This window comes from Misgurnus anguillicaudatus, chromosome 9 (genome assembly GCF_027580225.2).
Source record: "Misgurnus anguillicaudatus chromosome 9, ASM2758022v2, whole genome shotgun sequence".
NCBI lineage: Eukaryota > Metazoa > Chordata > Actinopteri > Cypriniformes > Cobitidae > Misgurnus > Misgurnus anguillicaudatus.
In genome coordinates, this window is record NC_073345.2 from 1313422 (window position 1) to 1331405 (window position 17984).

The 17984-nt window shown below is 37.7% G+C and overlaps 1 protein-coding gene across 1 annotated transcript in view; it reads right to left on the reverse strand.

Moving 5' to 3' along the window:
• Positions 1–3218: 3218 nt before the first annotated feature.
• Positions 3219–17984, reverse strand: part of galnt10 (UDP-N-acetyl-alpha-D-galactosamine:polypeptide N-acetylgalactosaminyltransferase 10 (GalNAc-T10)) — a 69494-nt gene continuing 54728 nt past the window's right edge. Inside the window, exons 9-12 of the mRNA XM_055179141.2 lie at positions 12675–12896; positions 12131–12247; positions 8382–8531; positions 3219–6185 (exon numbers count right to left, since the gene is read on the reverse strand). Coding sequence (XP_055035116.1) covers positions 6018–6185; positions 8382–8531; positions 12131–12247; positions 12675–12896 — 657 coding nt within the window. The 3' untranslated portion in view covers positions 3219–6017. The remainder of the gene's footprint in view (positions 6186–8381; positions 8532–12130; positions 12248–12674; positions 12897–17984) is intronic.

Consider the following 17984-nt stretch of genomic DNA (forward strand, 5'->3'; position numbering starts at 1 on the left):
ATAGCCACTTCTTTTCGAGCGTTCCATTGACGGATTCAGTCCGTTTCTTGATCAGGTCAGAATCAACATTTAGTGCAGCTGCAACCACAGCCTCCCAGACACTGTTCAGAGAGGTGTACTGTTAACCTTCTCTGTAAATGTCCTGTTTAAGAAGGGCGCAAAAGTTCTCAATAGATAAAAATAGATAAACTATTTTTGTGCATAAAGGCGCCTTGTGATGGGGTCCTAGCTGCTGTAAAGTGTCAGCGTTCATCATGAGAGGATGTAGTTTCTGCCTCTCAGGTGCGGCCTCCGTTCTCCGCCTTTACGGGAGAGCATGTCTGCACCGAGGTGGCTTAAACCAGAGATGCGTGTCGCTCTGATTAAACATAAAGGCGATGCGATGAGCTCATAAAGGAGATGACTTGTACTGGGGGCGAGATCTCAGCCTGTCTGGGTGATTATCAATGAAACCACCGTCATTTTGCCTGACTGCACTAAAACGGATAACTCGGTCGAGAATGCTGCAGCGCTTAAATCACTCCATTATGAGGTGATTGATATGAGACAGACAAGCATTCCATGCATCGAAGGCTGGTTACCATCGCAATGCGTGCCCACCCCGCCGTAACCACGTAACTACGCAAACACTGAAACCGAGAAAAATGCCCTTAAAGTTTTTTACACCAGCCAGTCAAACATGTTACTGCAATTTTGGCACACATGGTTCTCTGAAATGGGACTAAATTAAACCAGGAGACTTTGTCATAAGACACAACAGATCTCACAAAGCCCATTTCAACCCTTAACTCACTTTTGACCAAATGCTTAGTTACTGCGCTTTAGCTTTGTAGGGCAGTATAGTGGCAATGAGCCCGTGCGGCTTAGTCCCTTGGTCCATTTCAGCCAGAGAGGGGCGTCAGGGAAGCGCTCGCACAGTGAGCTTCCAGGATTCTCAATATGACAAATTGGTTTTGCTGCCAAATCGCACACTTTTGACGTATCAGATGCAATCGGTCACCCGACCAAGCATGTGAGACCACTTTGGCTTGGCATACCGTAACATCCTGCGAGAACGCAAAACACCTTGGCAGTTGATATACGCTACTGCCGTCATGCTGTCGGAACGAACAAGCATGTGCTTGTCCTGAATTGGACGACGAAACCTCCTCAGGGCAAGCAAAAGTGCCAGCAGCTCGAGGCAATTGATATGCCAATGCAGCAGCCGATGCCCATTGCACACAGCACCCCCGAGAACATTGAGCAAATTGAGAACAGTCTGAGCAAGCTGCTCCATAAGACGTGCTGTCATGGCAAACAAGAGAATGCACAAATTCAGGATTGTCCGTAAACCCCGCCCTTTTGGGCACTATGAAGTATGGCCTGCCTGCTCTGGGCTCTCTTGTCTGTAGGCACTAGAGGTGCAACAGTTTTAATTAAACTAAATGAAATTAAATAAAAAGAAATTAAAAAGATAAAGGAAACTCTTTTACTGACAAAGTGGTGGCCGGATGTAAAGACCCACCCTGCCCTGGGTGAGGGGGTACAGCAATGGCAGTCTTGTCTCCTCTGGGTCTGTCACCCTAGAGATTTCTTAGCGGCCTGGCGTGATGCTGGCGTCCTCCTGCGGTTGGACCTTCTTGGCTGAGGAGGGGGCCCCAACCTAGAGGGGGCTGGCGCAGCGGGTGCAAGAGGAGCAAGTTGGCGGGGGGCAGGCGGAGGAGCTTACTGGATCAGTAGTGCTTACTCCAAAATAAAATTAGGGTAACATTAGGGGAACATTGGTATAATGTCTTACCAACCTAAAAATAACGTTTAATTTTCGTAAAGAAAACTTTCCTTAATTACCAAAAACAAAAAATAACGTTAGGGTAATGTTCTGCGAACCAAAAATTGTTAGCTGGGTGGCTGTACATAATTCTTTACATTTGTGAAGTGACATTGTTGATTTTTTTTTGGATCATCAAGAAACTGATAAATATGTTTTTTTAAGATCATCAAGAAACTGATAAATGAATTAATAAATAGAGAAATAACACAGACTCAGTTAAAAAAAAATAACGTTAGGGTAACGTTCTGGGAACCAAAAATTGTTAGCTGGGTGGCTGTATTCTTTACATTTGTGAAGTGACATTGTTTATTTTTTTTGGATCATCAAGAAACTGATCAAATAAATTAATTAACTGAAATAAATGAATTAATAAATAGACAAATAAGACAGACTCGGTTAAAATTATTTTAATATTTTGTAGATACTGTAGATAAACCACTCAAAAACAAACCCAAAATGTTTCTAAAGGTCACGAGAAAAAGATTTACACATTTTTCTGTAAATGAAAAGAATGCAAACAAATTATTTTACATTTATCCACAACTTAAAATGAAAAACACAGAATGGATGAAATATGAGATACATTTTTAATGCAACTGGAAAGAAAAATTTATAGAACAAACACTTTCCCTTTGATTAATTAACTATGAAAAACAATTTAATGCTGACAGAAGCATATAAAAGCATCAAAACTGACAAGCCTTTTTAATTAAATTGCACACATTCAATAATAAAAATGTGCATATAAAAATAACTTTATACAAATACTACAATTCTTATAAAAGCACCCTCCAAGTCAAGAAGAATTACCTATTTGTGTCTGTATTAGGGTCAATGACATACATATTTTTGTGTCCGGGGCATTATTTTACTATAAAAATAACTTGATACATTTATGTTTATGTGTCACTTTATTCTATAACACCCATTAAGTTTACGTACCTTTCCAGGATTAAAAAAATACACATTTTTGTTTTGGTATCTCACACTTGCAAAAAACTTGTTTCTTGAACATGACAATGAGTTCACTGTACTCAAACGGCCTCCACAGTCACCAGATCTCAACCCAATAGAGCATCTTTGGGATGTGGTGGAACCCGAGATTCGCTTCATGGATGTGCAGCCGACAAATCTACAGCAACTGCGTGATGCTATCATGTGAATATGGACCGAAATCTCTGAGGAATGTTTCCAGTACCTTGTTGAATTTGTGACACGAAGGATTAAGGCAGTTCTGAAGGCAAAAGGGGGTCCAACCCGGTACTAGTAAGGTGTACCTAATAAAGTGTCCGGTGAGTGTATATTCCCAATCTTTTACACAATGTAAAATCCAAAATGTTATCTTTAAAAAAGTAGATTATTAGACCACAAACATATGTGCAGTTTTGACACTACAGTCCACAAACAATAACAGCATTCATTTTATTAAACCCCTGATCTCTCTTGAAAAACACTACAGAAATAAGATAATCGCTACTACTTAAATAGATAATCATCTGAAATTGATTAACATGTGAAAAATACACATAGGTAAAAACAGGACCAAAACAGACACACTTCTCAAATAGTGTCTCCTTTTTTTGTCTCCTGGATGGATTCACAAAACAAGAGACACATACATTGTGCTGGGCCTTAGGTTATGACCTTTTAGCAAGGCACATTACGAAGTTTCAAGTTTAATTGTGTGCTTGTAATATGCATTAGAAACATATGCACTCCTCATTGCAGCATCCCATCTTCTCAGAGGTGTTAAAAATAAAAAATCCTTATCACAGTGGAGTGCCTCCCCCCCAAAAAAAACCCCATAATACCATATAACCATAAAATTGTGCATAGTTAGCAAAACTTAAATCTTTTGAAAAGGTATCATCATCTTGATTTAGTATACAGCAAGTTTGTATACTGCTGGACTTGTGCAGTTTGTGATTAATTTTAAAGACGTCTTTGTAATCAGCTTTTGATATGATAAACTATTCAACTTGATGTCTATTGTAAAACCCGGGTCCTGTAACAAAACTCAGCTCCATTAATACTTTTGACACATTTAAGGTTGGAGTTTCAAAGACTGGATTTGTATTTCAGTGTTTCCAAGGCCTTAAACCTTAAATTTGAGCTAAATCTGGGCTAACTTGTGTTAAAATAAATGCTGCACACAAGAATCATCACGTCACCACAAAATCGAATATACAGTGGTGGGCAAAAATATTGGCACCCTTGGTAAATATGAGCAAAGAAAACTGTAAATATAAATCTACAAGGTTTCCACCTTTAGCCTTCATTGAAAAAAAGATGTTTCATTGAAGTCAAACAACCGAAAGTGAGGGGGGAAATTACATTATGAAAGAAATGCTTTTCTGATATACACACTGGACAAAATCATTGGGACCCCTAGACATTTTTATGAGTAAAATATCTCTGAAGTATATTACCATTGATATTAACATTTTCTTAGCACACCGTGATGACTAGAAACATGATGTTGTACAGTCACAGGAAAATAAATATTAAGTAACACAAAGCCCAAGTCCCCTTAATCCTTCATCACAGTGGATAAAACCAAAGACTGTAGTTCTGATGTGTTTTTATCGACTGGAGATGTTGCAAATTTGCTTGAAAGAGGACGTGTGTCTATATCATCTTAATGCTCAGCAAGAAGAAGAATTTGAGTGGACAAAGACTCTCCAAGGATCACGGATGGAGAACTTCAGAAACCATTTAAATATTGGTGTCAGAAAGCTTTAAAAATGAACAACAGCACAATAACCACAAGTTGTTTGGGACACAGTTTAAGAAATCCTCTGCTCTCATGCAAGTATATTCATTTGCAGTACTGGAACTTAAAACAGGACTGGGTTCTGCGGCCAAATGAAACACACAAGAGTTTTTAGCAGCAGGAATACAAGATAGGGATTAAAAAGTGCTTTATGTCTACAGTTAAATATACCACCGGACCTTAATTGTTTTCAACCTAATTTTGTAACAGAGGTCCTGGACATCTCATTAGGATGCATTGCGTGGATTATATCAAATACCAGCAGGTAAGTCAAAACCTGACTTGCTCTACTAGAAATCGTATGATGAGTCGTGGTTAAATATTTTATCAAGACAATGAATCAAAACAAACATCAAAATCAACAAAAAATGGGTCACTGAGCACAAAATCAAGGTCCTGCCACAGCCATCTGAACCATACAGAAAATGACTATATAGACGAGAGAGCACCAACATATGAAGGGTCTGAAGAAATGTTTAGATTATTCCTCAATCTATAAGATCACTTGACATGAAGTCTTCCACTTCTTCAGATATTATAATACAAGACTCAGAGCAGTTATCTTTGCAAATGGAGGTGCCAAAGAGTATTAAATGAAGGGGTGCCAATTATTGTGTCCAGTGTGTATTAGAGAAAATCATTTCTTTCATAATGAAATTTTCCCCTGACTTTCTTTCAATTGTTTTACTTCAATGAAACATCCATTCTTCAAATCAAAGCTTAAAAGAAGAAACCTTATAGATCCACATTCACAACTCTCCCTTGGTCACATTTACCAAGGGTGCCAATATTTTTGGCCACCACTGAAGGTTATTAAATATAAAGGAAGACTTTACGATTGAATATGCAAATAGTGGTATGGAAAATTACAGTCTTTTACAGTCACTGTGAGTTACATTTTGAATGTTGAACTGTGACCGAACAATCGCTCTGAGAGTTTGGCTAGGCTTTCAGGCTCTAAATGTAGAGGACGGCTCTCCGTCTTCTCGCCGTGCACACACAAAACTTCTTCTTGCATATCATGGGAGAACACAAAATTTACGTTGGCATATAAAAAGAGTAGTAGCAGCAGTGTTCAACTACATACATTTGGACTTTGGGAATTGTAGAGTTGAAATATTTAGAGTTAGAGTTTTAGGACAAATGGTTGACAAACACTAATATACAGTCTGCCCCTTGAATCTAAAACATTATCATTTACAGTTTAGCTGACTGAAGTTTTAGCAGCAGCAGTGACGGGTTAGGATTTTAGCAGGGTAAAAGTAAATAGTATGAGTTTGGAGTAATGTAAAAGGACAGGTGTTGCCCTGATGAGGCCGTGTGGAAAGCGGGTGAAGGTTTCAGGCTATAGAGCCACTTCACACATCACTTCAGAAAAGGCACAAAACGTTTCTTTGCTTCCCCAGTAAGCAGTCCACATTGATAGCTAAAATCTTATGCATTGTGGTGATGACTGAAAGAGTCCAAAACAGTGGAGTTTGTGTTTTCAAACAACCACTGCTGACTGGGTGATGTGGGGTCACACGAGTTCATGAAAACCCTCTTTTCTGCAGCACTGGAGTCTATACAGCTGTTACTGACTGGGTGATAAATGCTCTTATCCTGTGAAGAGAGTGAGAGATTTGTCAATAAATATAAAACATTTGAAAGGCCTTTTAGCACTATATCTATTGCAAATATTTATCAGAAACAAGATTTTGAACAGAGAAAACAAAGGTCATGAAGGGCCAAGCCATAGGTGGCATAGAGTAACGTGATGAAGTATACTTCTAAGAACAGATTCTAGAACATGAGTTAATGAAGTCATTTGATGAAAAAGTTTGATGAAGTCTGATTTGTAAAGTATGATAGCTCTACAAGATATGTTGCCAACAGAAGATCAAATTGTGTGAGGTGAATGTGTGCAAATTTAAAAAAGATTGACAGCAGGTCATCTGCTGACTTCTGAGGAGGGGGCAGTGGGTGTGTTCCAATATGTGACGTGAGTTGCACGTTTATGTATGCCATGGTTGCCATGTTGTCCATCCAGACAATGTATGCTTGTCCTCTGAAGCCCCTGCAGGGCCAGCAAGACTGCTGGCAATGGGGGCAAATTATGTTCCATTGCAGACCAGACCCTGTTTAAAGTCCAGACACTGCGCACCCAGTGCACACAGCCCCCACCAGCCTGAATTTGAAGCATCACTTGTGACTACAATGTGCTTTGAGATCTGTTGTAAGGAACTCGGCACATGGAAATTTCCGCTTTGTCCGCTTGTAAATTGTGTTGTCACGGTGTCCGATTCCATCCAGAGAAAAGAGATGCTCTGTACTGGAGAATGCTTGCTCAATTCTTAGAAAAGTAGAGAGACCCAATCATAGTGTTCTTATGAGTATGTCCTCACATTACATACCCACAAACGATGACTTCGCATGCTGGTGATCCAAACACTTCATCATCAATCATGGTAATGTGATGGGGAAAGATAACGACCACATCCAACTCCACAGGGGTGAAAGGTGCACAGAGGTGCGAGGACGTCTTTGAAAATATGCTAACTGTCAGGGCGTGCTCACATTATCCCATCCAAACTGCGCTTTTGACCCCCAAAGCCTGGTTTGTTTGACTAGTTTGATCGCTCTGTACGTGCCCAGGTGGGGTTTGGTTAATATCATCCTAGCTGGCCGGCATACAGAGGTGGGCTTGCTTCTGGGGGAGTAGGGAGGGGAGACAATCAGTAGGGATAGATATAATATGACAGCGCCCTCAGTGTGATCACTTTTAAAGAAAATTTGCTATATAGGCACTTGTCAAAATGCTGCCGAATCATCCAGGTTGTTATCAGAACAAGATTTTCAGTAGCAAAAGATAAGAGTAATAAACTGGGGTAACAAGTCCAATTAATAGTCGTGCGTAAGGTCTACTCCTTAGGTTATCCTTAGCCTCTGCGTAGCTCTGCATAGCCTGACGTGCACCTCGCTGAATTTTTAACAACGTGTCAGGTCTACGCAGACCGCAAGCACTGTGATTGGTCCACAAGAACCCCTCCCGTCAGGTAAAAAACTGCGTCATAGGTATTTCTGTTTGCGACGGTGAGAACAAAGATTGCTGTTTATTTACTTCCATCACTGCTGGTCATCTCAAAACATACACAAAAAGTTGCTGTTTCTCCTTCGTGGTTGGTATAGGTGTCCATGAGTTTCCAATGGTTATTTGGTCCAATGAAAGGCCCGACAATGGCAAACAATTCTTTAAATATAGCTCTTGATATCCAAAAGTGCTTTACCTACTGCTCATATTTAAAGTGGGTCATCAACGTCTTTTAGGAGCATTTAATAACCTAAAGTGTAATTGATATCAGCTAATTACCCTTACGAAAATTAACCATGGTTTTATTACAGTTAAGACCAAAAAACCATGGTTACTGTAGTAAAACCATGGTTACCACAAAATAACCATGGTTTTGACAACCATGGTTTTCAAAAACCATAGTTAAACCATGGTTAGTGTAGTAAAACCATGGTTTTGCTCATAGTAATCAATTGACCAAAAAAACATGGTAACTACACTTTTACCACAATAAAACCATGGCTAATTTTCGTAAGGGTAGATGGACATTATGAATAAATGTATCTAAGTTTGAGGTGTTCGTCGATGATGACATGATGATGTTGATGATGGCTTGCTCACTGGGGTACTATTATATTGGTATTACATAGGTAAATAATACGTATTCACATGTATACTTAATTAAAATAAGATCACACACAAACACACATTCTGCACAGTTAATTAATATTTAAATGCACACATCATACCTTCCTGTACGACCATAGTTGGTTACCCCTCATGCAATGGCAGTCATAGAGCGTAACAGGGCTGTTATTAGACACAGCATCAAAGCAGACCTTCTTAGTGTGCAAAGGGTCTCCGAGGCGTATATCTTCTCTCCAACCAAACGTAAAGACCTATGAGTGTTTAACATTACATTGTGCTTGCTGATCAACTTTTCACATTCTGAACATTTATAATATCTGTAACTTGCAAAATGGAATTGCAATGCACCATGTAACTTTAAAGGAACAGTATGTAGGATTGTGCCCAAAACTGGTATTGCAATAACAGGGTTTATACAGAAATCCTTAAGTTAAATTTACTACTTTTTACTACCTTTTTTACTACCTTCAGAATATTTTTTAAAACCATCACGACACTGAATTGCAAGTGTTAATCAGTGACCTTTCTATTATTTACACAGATTTTGACATATCGTCGCTGCCTGATGAAACTCACGTATGTCCAAAACGGTAACTTTTCAGAAAGTGAAAAAAACACCGTATATCAAAAGCAGTTGAATGTAGCGTTGTCATACTTGGTACGGCATATTTACATGTAACCATATTCTTGCCAGTGTCATGATATAATCCACATTTGACCAAAATTGAGTTTAAATGGACATGCGTGCATATTTTACAGTAACTTTGATCGATACGCGTTCTTCCGATCATTAATTAAAATGGCCAAAGTCGCGTTTCGTATTGACAGATGAATACGCTCAGTTTATTAAATAGCATACGTCTTGGTTAAATACGCTTACTTTATTTAATATTAATTATAAGTGTATTAAATGTCTCTTGCAAACCATTAAGGGACAATGAATCAATACACTGACATGGTAATGCTACACAACAGGGGCGTCAGTTTGTGTTGAAAAGTGGTGGGGACAAAAGATCTTATAAAAACATTACTGCAGGACAGGAAAAATATTGAATAACGCGCATCAAAAATGGGCATAGCGTAGGCCAGTCAACAACAAGAAAATACTCAGCATAAATTTATAAACCCTCAACAATGTCGAATGCACACATCACACATGTAACAGTCCCTGCAACACCAGCTCAACCGAACAATGCCAAAGCACCATACCGTAGAAAACAGCAGCGCGTTTAATAAATGATTACAATGAATTTCATTACATATGTACAAGAAAACACACCATAAGCATACAACACAACATATGTGACACTAGACCACAAAACCAGTCTTAAGCATCGCTTGATTTTTCAGAACATTTTAACCAAATGCTTTCAAAAAGTGGTGGGGAAATCCCCAGCGTAAATATCACCAATGCTAGACAGATACTTTGTTTGCACAGTTCTACCGTAATTAAGTAACTCCTAGACGTTAGTCTGGCGTCCGGGGGAAACGTTTACCTCGAAGGAAAGTCATTGTCATGTTTATTCGGCTATATCCAGTGCTGAGGTTCGATGAAACTTTAAGAGACCGGCGAGATGCTTCACAGGCGGAAGATATGCGGCGTGATTGACAGCTTTGACACCAAACGGGTACGTGAAAATCATATGACATGATTTCACAAGTTTTCATTGGCTATTTAGGTATGTGACGCATACTGTATATGGAAATGAACCTGGACATTCAATCTGTCGAAAAATCTCAAAATCGGCAAAATGAACATACGTGAGTTTCATCGGACAGCGACGATATATAACATACAAAAAAGAATTAAAGTGAAAAAATTCTTCTGACTGAAATATTTTTCAGGCCAAGTCATATTCCTTTACCTAACACTTTATGTAGGCGAGACCAATAGCATTTTAAGGGAAGATTTTTTTGCCATAAATTCCATATTGAAGTCTCATGTGGCATATAGGTAGCTGTAGTTTGCAGGGCATTTCAGATTAAGGCGAAACAGCTAAATAACTCACTATACTGTATAAAAAGAAAACATGAATATCACCACCTTTAATTAATCTTTTATTAATTATTTATTAATTGTAAATGTATTTATTTTAGCATTTACTAATAATTTTTTAATCAAAGTTGAAACTGTTAACATTAGTGAATGCACCATGAACAACCATCAATTACTGTAATGACATAAACAAGAATTCATTAATGATTATATACTCTATATTTTTCATTAATTCGCACAGGATGTCTGTAACCATAGTGACAGGTGTAAATTGAATGACTGTACATTTATCAACAAAATATTATGTTACAATAGAGGCAGCGCTGATGTGCTAGTTTATGCGCAATGTTTCTGCTGTTTACTTTCTCCTAAGACCTAAATGGTCGTGTTTATATGAGGATATTTGCAAAGACGGGATTTTTGACGCATATGTGTTATTTAAGGCCAATAAAGCGGCAAAAATACGTACAACACATGCTCAATGAGAATCGAATGCGCGGCTTGCGTGCTCCTCTTGCACAGAAACAGCGGACGCACTGTTGTTTGTGTTTGAATGGCTTAAAATCACTTGTTTTTAAACTGCTGTGCTTAAATATATGTACAAATGTTACGTTTTTGTGACCACACGCAAATGCAACTGCAAGAACCGACAGGTGGATGACATCAAAGTCCCGCGAGAGCATTTCGGAAGCAGTCTCCTCTTATGATTCCTCGTCAATCGCTCTCAAGGGATGTGGATGTCATCTGACCTTTGGTTGTTGTGGCGCCACATGAAGTTTACCCACGAGTTAAACAAACCCGTTGTACCAGCCACTGGCTATATCAGCATAGCATTAAAAAGCGTGCCGCGGATGATCAGTAACGTGAGAAATCATTTACCCCCAAAATACAGGACCCCTTACGTTAGTCATACTGTGCAAAGACACGCAATTAGCTGTTTGGTTTTCTTATCCCACGAACTGAAAGGCTTGCCAATCTTCATTATTTCGCCAAGCCAAGTCAATCGTCTTTTACACCTTTATCGATCTTCAAAACATCGGAGCCTTCCTGCATTATAAGTTTGACCATGCTAGCTGAAAAAGTTTTACCTCAGCTTAACGTGATACAGTAAGAAAACCCGGAGTGGATCCGGTCCGTAGTGATTACAGAACGCTTACAGCGGAGAGAGGAACGTGATTTGGCTCCACTCCAGGCTTTGATCACATCCCAGAGACAAAAGATCTTTGATTATTTGCCCAGATATGCAGGTGATTTGAACTAATTTCAGGCATCATAACATTACAAAAGGCAATCGAAAATTGACTACCTCGTCAGATGACGCTTACTACTTTTTACTACTTTTTACTGGCCTTAATTTGGCATAATTTAATTTACTACCTTTTACTACCTTTTACAACCCCGCGGAAACCCTGAATAACAAAACTTGTGGCTAAAACTGGTACTGCAATCTCACAACTGGTGGCCAATACACAAAATGACAACATATACATCAGTTGAGGGCTGCAAGTCCACTTTTTAAATGACAATATCCTGGCCAGACCACTGTTGTCAGTGATATAAGTATTTGAAATGAAAATTATTTCTTAATGTCTATAGACATATCAGGGCCATTTTATGATTAATTGATATAAATTTCTTACATACTGTTCCCTTAACTTAAAATGCTTCCAAATAATATATTCATAAATTCTCTTTTAATAGGTATTCAAATTTATCCTGACACTTAAAGTGCATTTAAGCTGTATGTTTTATCAGTACTGTACATGTGTGCGTTCCTTGGAAACAAAACCATCAACATTAACATTACTAACACTGTGGTCTAGCAGATGACTTACAGGCAAAGGTTTATTTTACCTGACCATGGCTCCAAGTTGCCTCAGCACGTCCTTTCAGACATTTTTCTAAACGAATTGAGGAGCCTGAAGAAAATTGTTTACTTTCCAAACAAAGATTGCTGCCAACATTTCGTACCTAGAAAATAAACATAACATTTTCATATAAACACACACACACACACACACGCACGCACACACACACACACACGCACACACACACACACACACGCATGCATGCACACACACACCTTCTGCTTTCCATGTTTTGTGGAGACATTCCATAGACGTAATGCATTTTATACTGTACAAACTGTATATTCCATTCCCTTCACCTAACCCAAACCCTAACCCCAACCATCACAGAAAACGTTCTTGTACCTTTGATTTTCAATAAACATCATTCTGTTTGATTTATAAGCTTGTTTCCTCATGGGGACCTCAAATGTCCCCACATGGTCACAAATTTAGTGGCATTCCTAACTTTTTTGGGAACAATTGGTCTCCACAATGTGATAATTTCCAGGTACACACACAGACGTAAATATAGTAGACAGTAAAATTACCTCTCCCCATGCTGCTGATGGAGGTTCAACAGGTGGATAGTGCTTGGACAAGTCCCACGCCACCTCTGTCATGAACCACTTAAAGTTTTTGCATTTCAGCCTGTTCCTCAGATCCTTCTGTGCGGTCATATCGCCAGCTGAAAGATGCCGATACTCTGGCCTTCGCTGGTAGATGTACTCTGCATACTCATCCATCCACACCTCTGCCACACGCTTTAAATTCTGCAAAAGATCATTGCTATTTCTTAAAGTGCTAATAGAGATAAAACATGTGAAAGAGTTTAAAATATCATATCAACATTGGTGAAACATATTTTGATGTTTTAGGACGGGCGTGCTGTGTGTATGGCCGTAACCTGCTATGATGTCAGGACTACTCTCTGTGAAATATCATCTCTGAATTATAATAATTACTTTAAGCTCTTTGAGTGTCTGTGTGTGTAATTCACTTTTGCCACAATAAAACTTTACATAAAGTATTAAAAATGTATTATTGTAATTAAATGTTTATAATGTAATAATTTTGTCAAAATGTAGTAATATTTTGACCTCATAATGTAATTTTCAAAATAATGTAAAAGGTTATTGTAGGATTACATTTATTAAATAAAAACACACTGTGGTAACTTATAGTGAAACGTAACACTTATAATAATTATTTTTCAATATAAATAAACAAATGTTACATTGTGCCATGCTATTGGATCCATGCCATTGAAGCCCATACATTTAAAGCCGTACGTGACTTTGGGCCAGATTTATTAACAGCTTGCGCCTGCACAAACCATCATTTTGTTGTTAAATAACGACTGTCGGGATTTACTAAAAACAAGCAGTGGATAATTACTGTTGAAAGGTGTGGTTTTTGCAACTGACCGTATTGCATATGCATTTCTAGGAGTTTCCCTTTCAATGGTAAAATTTATTTTAAGATTATTTAAATGATTCCCGCTATGCAATTTTCTAATGTTTGATTGTGTGATATTCTTGGTATGTGTGTGTGCTGTTTATTTAACGCAAAAAAAAATTAATTTTGCGCTTGAAATGTCTAAAATTGTTGCTGATAGGAGGAGGCATTACAGAGATCAGAGAGCAAATAGAAGAGAGAGGAACACGTAACAGTTTTTTGGGTTTTGAGGAACATATTATTCAAAAATATTGTTTGCCAAGCCATTTTATTTTTTATTTTCTGGAGGAAATAAAAGATGAATCACTAGGAGAAGTCACACAATAACTAGGTGTTTTTTAAAACTTCTTGTATACCTTCATTTTTTGTCCTCTAGTTCTATTCAGTGTCCCATGGATTTGTAAGCTGTGATGTGCATCTAGAGCAGTCACGATATAATCGACTGCGTCGACGCTGATAATTAGTCGACATCAATATTTTTAATTGATTCCATTATTTAACCTTTTAAATTTAGTTACAAATTTAGTTAAAATAACAACCTTTTCCCCACACCACTAGTACATTTACATTTAGGCATTTAGCAGTCGCTTTTATCCAAAGCAACTTACAAAGATAAGGAAACAATCAAGCAATTTGTCATAGAGAGTAAATAATATACAAGGTGCTTATACAGAGATTTTACAAATCCGAGACTATACCTGTTGAAAGAGAAAGAGAGCTAGTCAAATCTTTTTTAAGATAGAAGAGGTGTGTCTACAATCAGTATCAATTTGTCAAGTATATTTGGAAAATATATGAGATGTGGCTGATCTGACTACTATAGGAAGATCATTCCACCAGCAAGAAGACGTGAAGGAAAATGAGCGGGAATGTGATTTAGTGCCCTTATGTGAAGGTAAGACAAGGAGTCGCTCCTTTGCTGAACATAAGGTTCTGGATGGGATGTAGGAATGCAGGAAAGTGTGAAAGTATGCCGGTGCAGTGCCAGTGAAAGATCTGTAAGTGAGCAGTAGTGACTTATACCCAAGGCTTTGTACTGGTTTACGGAACGAAAACGTAAACCAGAAACTTTTGATATTTTGCAAGGAACAGAAACGAAACCAGAAACTTTCAGAAAATATATGTTCCGGAACAGAATCATTTATTTAAAATAATGGTAACCGGTTAATCCCGTTATTTTTTATGTTCTTTGACAAGATTTCTGTGCAATATGACTTGGCGAAGTTCACTTCCGGTCGTCGTTGACTCATCAGAGAAAGGGGAAGCTTGCCACCAGCAAGTATCCTACTCAAGCCCAAGTCTCTAATGCTCATTTAGAAGAGGTAAATATTGTAGGCTACCAAGTATCTCAAGATGTTTGTTTTTAAATACTACTAATTTTAAATAGGGTGAAAGTTGATAATTTGCACGCGTTTCAAAGGCTTGCAAATGTTAACACTTAAGTGATTTTAAACAATTTAACCACAAAACGCACTAAAGTGAGCAATTTTCTGTATGCACAGACGCACATGCGCTTGAATGTGTCCAGTCCAACTTTAATCAACCGTGATTATCCCTAAACATACAATTCCCTTAAAATACATGTGGTGAATAAAGCACTGAAAAACAACATAATTTTCACTTTATGTGGAGCGACTGTTTATGCTGCATCTTCTTCCCGAAGCGCCGTTTGGAATTCTCCCTCCGTCTGTGTGTGTGTGCGTGTTAAAGTGCACTCAGAAGTGCATACACGGTGTTAGATTTTCTTGAATTTGGCCGCTCAGTCTTTCATGGCTCACCAACGTATTAGAATGTATCTAATACGTAAAATAATAAGCATGGCCAAGTGCATGTGGGGAAAAGAGATTTAATGAAGGTTCTTATGTTGCATAGTTCTTCAGGAGCGATGTTGTTTTGTCAACCTTCTACATTCTTAACCCAAAGTTCTGTCTGTAAGACAGAATTTATACATGATAACAAAAGGCCTACAAACAATAGAGACCTGGTAAGACCTCCTACAGGAGATTGGTCTATCGAGCAGTCTACACTAAGGAATGGTGTTTCTTTTCTTATTCACACTGATCAGTTTCTATAGGCCATTTGGTTCACACCTTCACTGCAGACATATGTTGATTACATCAGGGCACAGTTGCAATGTTACGCATCAGACATTGATTACACATGAAAGAAATATACACAAAAAACTTCCGGTAGCGCCGCCATCTTAGACTCAGGAGAGAGTATTAGCGTAGTGTACGCACTTTTCTTAGTGACGTATGACAAATTCGGAGGGCGGGGGGACAAAGCAGCAGCAGAGAAACCTCTGTACGCTTCGTAAGCGCTCATCCTGAATGTGTATGATACTAAGATGGTGGCGCTACCGGAAGGTAGTTAATTACGTTAATAAAATTTTAAATATGGATATTTCTACAACACCACCGCACGGATTAACCTCAGAAGACCTTTGTTTATCATCCTGGAGCCGTTTGGATTTAATTTGTGAAGGATAGACGCACATTTTTTGGACTTGAAGGTCGTGAACTATGGGTGGACCCCGTAATATTACATTTAATCAACAGAAAGATCTAAAATATTTTCTAAAATATCCGAAAATGTGTTTGTCTGAAAAACGATGGACATATGCAACTCGGACAGCTTGGGGGTGAGTAAATCATGGGTTTAATATCGTTTTTGGCCGAACTAACCCTTTAAGGCTAAGTAATGAATAGGTTATTCACATTTTGCACAGGAATAAAAGATCGGATAAATATAAGTTCAGCCAAGACTCATTCATGTGGTTGAATGTAAATGGAACAGTTTTAACAAGTCTATCTATAGCAATCTGATCAGAGATGTGACCAGGTGTAAAAGGCCCTATAATGACTGCTGGAATGTAAAAAAAAAATTGTTAAATAATGTGAAATAAATAGTGACGCACCGATGTATCGGCCGCCGATATTTATCGTCCGATTTTTGATGAATTTGAAACCATCGGCATATCAGCAATAGCACGAGAAAGGCCGATACCGATTGTTTATTAATTAACTGCATAAAGAAATCCATTATATGTAAAAAATTAGTTAATGTTATTAATAAAATAAATGCTGAATAGCAAAAAACACCTTTGAAGGTTGTTATGCTGTCTCATTATATTTGTTTTAGCTTAATTTGTGCCTCTCTTATTTGTTAGTCAGTTGAATGTTAATTAGATCCAATCCATGTTTAGTAAAAATAATTTGATGCAGAAATAAGCTAGCTAATAGACCAACTGTATAGTATTGTATACAAGTGTTTAATATCGGCATCGGTATCGGCCAGAAGTTGTCTGTTTAAATCGGTATCGGCCCAAAAAAATCCTATCGTGCATCCCTAGAAATAAATATAGTAAATAGTACATTCTGAAAATGTAACTTGTGCAGTGGTGAGAAAATTGGCATAATAATTAGGAATATGAAAGAAAAAAAAACTCAGTTATTCGGTATTCAGCCTTTGGTTGCGTTTTTCATTTTATTCAGCTCCGGCTAAGAATTTCCTTTCGGTGCATACTTAAAAATACCAAATTTAAGAGCATCAGTGTCCCCAAACCCTAAGAGCTCAGAGGGTTAATAATAATGAAGTTATGACATGTTCCACCTTACCAATTGGCTGAGGTTTGCCTGTTGGCTATTGATTTCCTAAATCCATCGCATACAGTTTTTATATATCTGTCTGTGTCTTAATCATGTTTTAAGTTTTGCCCTCACTGTAAAAAGGATTTAGTGGTGCTGTCATTTCAACTTAATTGTTTCTCAAGTTGACACAACTTGCAATTTCTGAATTTGTTCATTCAACTTAAAGTCTTAGGGTTTTACTGTTCCATCTCCTAAAAAAAATGTTTTCCTTCATCCACAAAAAAGTTAAGGTAATAGTACACATCTATTTTTTATAACTTGAGCCAATAAAAAAAACTTGCCCTTAACAATATTTTCTACATCTATGAAAACCTGGCTCAAAAAGCTCTTTTTCTTGTTGAAGAAGTCCATTAATTGTAATTCTAGTCCAGTTTTAATGTTTTGAGATTGTTTGTTGGTTGTGTAAATGTAAGAGGAATGTCACATTTAATTTTATTTTTCAAACTGTTATAAAACATTATTTCTGATTGTTCTGTAAGTGAAAACACTATTCACTTATTAGGTTTAGATGTTGGTTTTGTTTCATTTAAACTCACCATTATAGTGATACATTTTTGTTTTAGTTGGATTATTGACTCCATCTGCTAGAACTTTGTGTTTAAAACAAATTTTTTGTGGTAAAAAGAAGCCAATAATGTAATAATTACAGTGTTGGTAAATATCTGATGCTTCAGATCCTCATCTAGCAATTTTTAATGGACTTGTTTATGGCGACACGTCGAGCTTCACGCATTGTATCATTCAACACATTGT